We start from the raw sequence: 3,906 nt of genomic DNA on the forward strand, positions 1-3,906 counted from the left end.
AAGAGTTGTAAACATTCTGAAAGTGTGTTCTACATCCAATCTACATGTAGATGACATTTTACACATTGAATTCAAGGCTATATTTTACTTTCTAACTTTCACTGCATTACATTTGCTCATTCTTGTTCTGTTTGTAGGACTTGACAAATAAGGAATGAAAACTTACCTCAAAGTTCTCAAAAGAGGAAGCTTGCAATAAGATCCTGTAGATTAAAAAAATCACAAAGTTAAACTTTTTTTTTCCAGCATCACTCTGCCCTTGGCAAGCAATGTCAAGTCTAAAACAACATAATTGAATTTTAGGGTTTAAGAATCCTGAGTTTTCCAGGGCACTTTTGTAGAAACTCTGTATCCAAGGAATATAGGACTATATGCACTCCTTCCCAAGAATTTGATTCTCTCACACAGTCTTTACCTGCAGGTTTTCATGGTTGTATTTCCGGTACCTGCTACCATGAAGAAGTAAAAAGAGCTCATAGTTCTTTAGAGGCTCAGAACAAAAAAATAGAAGACATAAACAGGTAACATAGAACAGGTATCCAGAGCTTGCCAGAATCAAACTTCCAGTGTTATAATACTTTTCTGACTGTTGCTTGTAAGACTGAATTGTAAATAATTTTAAATGAGCCCGTGCTTAAAACAAGCCAGCAAATAAACAAAACCAAACAAAACCACAAAAAACTTTTTTATATTATATTAGAAATATTTATAATTGTAGCAAGGAAACTATATATAAGATCCAGTTGCATTATATAGAAAGTAAGATAATTTCTGTAACTAGGAGAGCAATTATTTACCCTAGCAGTCTAAAAACGTTTAAACAAACTTCAGGTGCAGTCTATTCAAATAAAATCTTACCTTATTGAAAATAATTAAATGCTACTGATCTGACAATAATAGCAAGAAAGGCAAGAAAGTTAAACTTTGTTCATAAATAATTGCTTTCTTACAAATTCAGATGTAAAAAATGGCTCTTAAAAGAATTTATATTTTAGTTTCTGCACCTGTAAGAGAGAATGATATATACTTGTTTAAATTACATTTACAAATTCCAGCAATCAAAAAAAAGATAGAAAAAATAACTAGCTGTAATATTAAAATATTTAGAAAAATACTTGTAAAAATTAGTATTACTACAAAAAAATAGAATGAAATTCTTACCTTGCAAAGTGGACAGCAGTGAATGAAGCAAGAATATACTCCACGGTATCATTAAACTGAGCTTTCCTACAATGTTCATTTCAGTATAAGTTGGAAAAATTGAATTTATCCAAATTAATGGCTTTGATTACAGGGCATCTTACAACTGTGTATTTCTACAGTGTGTTTAAATCCTTTGGAGGTTAGATAATTGGACTCATTACTTAAAATAATGCAATGTAAAAGAGGAAAGAGCAGGAGACATCAAGCTTGGTAGCTACATACAGCTTCAGGAGCCTTGCGAGTGTCGCGTACAACTTCCTGGCTGCATGTCTCTCATTAGCAATGCATGGTAGCTCCTCAGCACAGTCTGTATTAGTTACACTTCCACCAGACCTGCGAGTATTACTCCCCTGTTGAGTTGAATTGGCCCTTTATAACACAGCAGACAATGACAGAAATGTTGCCATGTCATGGTGGTTTGAGAGATCCTTCTGTCGTCACACACCTTTGTGTGCATTGAGGCTTGAGCTGAGGGCTATTCTCTACTCCTTAGTACAGCAACATTTTATTGCAAGACCCTGAAATAATACCACTGTACAATTATAACTATGTGGTTTTACATATTAACATACTAGCGTTTTTTCTCTGTCCTAAAAGGAGAGAGATGAACTTCTATTAAATAATACATCCGTCTTTTTAAGAATATTCTGGATGCCTTTCTGGGTATAGTTTACTTATAGCACAAAAGAAGGCTTCTCAGAGGATAATTATATTTTGGTCTTAATAAATCATATTATGAACACTTCACATAAGGAAAAAGGAGAAAGAAGTCAACAGGGCCAAAGGGTTTAATTTCTAATTTTCATTAAAATATAAAATCACAATTTTACCAAAATTAAAAATTATTATGTTTTAAAATAAAACTATCTTACCTGCTTTACCATAATGTAAACAGAATCATTGGAAAGCACAGCTTTAAAGACACTTATAGTGCTATTCAAAATTGTTGCTGATACTTTTATTTTGCAAAGTCTATCTTTTGCCTACCCTACATTCTTCCTAGGAGGTGCTTTGTGAGATCCTCTGAGCATACTACAGGTGTGATAAGACCCAAAAAAAATTAGAAGTTGATGACCTCTCTTGGGTAAAAAGTTCTCCCATCCTTTCTTCTAGCCCTTTCTCTTTCCAGCTCCCCAGATGGACAAGAGAAAGCAAATGAAAACTCAGCCTCTCCAAGCACGGACAAGAACAAAATCCTGTGTCCACGCAGCAGCCAACAACACTGGTGAAGGTTTGGGATCACTGATGGCACAATGGTACTTGTTGGAAACTGATGCATAACACTATGCCCCATGTGGAGTGTTTAAGAATTATTTTATTTTTAAGAACTATGTTGGATCTGAGAAGCTGACATTCCTGTAGTTGCATTTCAAGAGAGTTTTTTGCTTTGTTTTTACCTCTATGGGAGTAGCTATGGTCTGTTCCCGTGGATTGTCTGTTTGTCTGCAGCTGGACTGCATCTCTCAACTCAGTTGCACCTGCAGTATGTGATCCAAAACCACTCCACACCACAATCAGAAGCAAAAAAAGTGAATTCCTAGGCCATATGGAAACGTTGATATAGTCACTCACAGACTTTTCACACTTATGTGAGAACTTACAGGAAATAGACTTGCACCATCCTATAAATCTACTCTCAAGACTACTGTCAAGATGAAATGAAACCAAGCATTACATCTTCCAGATTCCATTACCAGTCTCTCTTACTGACAAGTTATCTTACTGTCAAGCTAAGTCTGGTTTAGAAACTCTTGGAAACTCAAACTCCTTTGAGAAATCTGATCTGGGATTCCTCCCTTTCTCAAGAGTGTATTTCTCACTATGCTTCATATGCAGTTTCACGACTAAATTAACGTAATATTAATAGAAATTAACTCTTTTGGTTTAACAGGGAAAAAAATCTATCCAAAATTGCATTGATGTGAGTTTTGTTTGGTTTTGGGATTTCTTTTAACAATTTTTCTATAGCAAAGTTTGTATATGTAGTATTTCACAGTTGTTTAATTTCTAATATTTAAAAATAGGCCAAGCCTTATTATCTGCAAAGGAACTTTTAAAGCAATAGGCTTCATAAAGTTGAGACATCTCAGCCCAAGGCAAGGTAGGAAACAGCAAAGTCCCAAGCACATTAAGGATGTCAGCTAAGGAAAAAGAATTATTCAACCAAGTACTCTGAACTGTAGCTCAGAGGACTATATTAAGAAAGAGATTAAAAAATCAAATCAAATGATATCAAGCCAACAACACTTATTATCTACACAAGTTTTAGAATACTAACAGACTGACACTTCTGAAAAACTTGAAAAAAATGCACTAGAAAATAATTGCTTTCATAAGAAAACAAACACAATACAGAACACACTTGTCCACACTTTAAAAATGCCAGTGTTACATTTTTAAGTTACAGATTTTTTCTTCAAAAATAGAATTTAAACATGTAAGCAGTAATATATTTGTACACTGAAGTCAAAATAAATTTTCTCCACATTTTCCAACATAATGTTTCAGAGGACTTAAATTAATATACAGGTCACAATGTTCATCAGGATTATAAAGAATGGATAAGGAAATAACTGCCTTCTGTGCCGTGGGCTGGCGAGCTTACCCTGGTTTGAAAGGGGGTCCAGTCATTGTTAACAAAACATGGTATTTTCAGTGAAGAACTCAGTTTTGTTGTGAATTCAATTTTGTTGTGCACAGATG

General features: G+C 34.3%; 1 protein-coding gene across 1 annotated transcript in view; it reads right to left on the minus strand.

Moving 5' to 3' along the window:
* OTOGL (otogelin like) overlaps nt 1-1,213 on the minus strand; it is a 90,048-nt gene extending 88,835 nt beyond the window's left edge. The window contains exon 1 of the mRNA XM_014312349.2: nt 1,162-1,213. Coding sequence (XP_014167824.1) covers nt 1,162-1,213 — 52 coding nt within the window. The remainder of the gene's footprint in view (nt 1-1,161) is intronic.
* Between the last annotated feature and the right edge of the window lie 2,693 nt (nt 1,214-3,906).

The sequence above is a fragment of the Geospiza fortis genome, unplaced genomic scaffold, assembly GCF_000277835.1.
Source record: "Geospiza fortis unplaced genomic scaffold, GeoFor_1.0 scaffold166, whole genome shotgun sequence".
Taxonomy (NCBI): Eukaryota; Metazoa; Chordata; class Aves; order Passeriformes; family Thraupidae; genus Geospiza; species Geospiza fortis.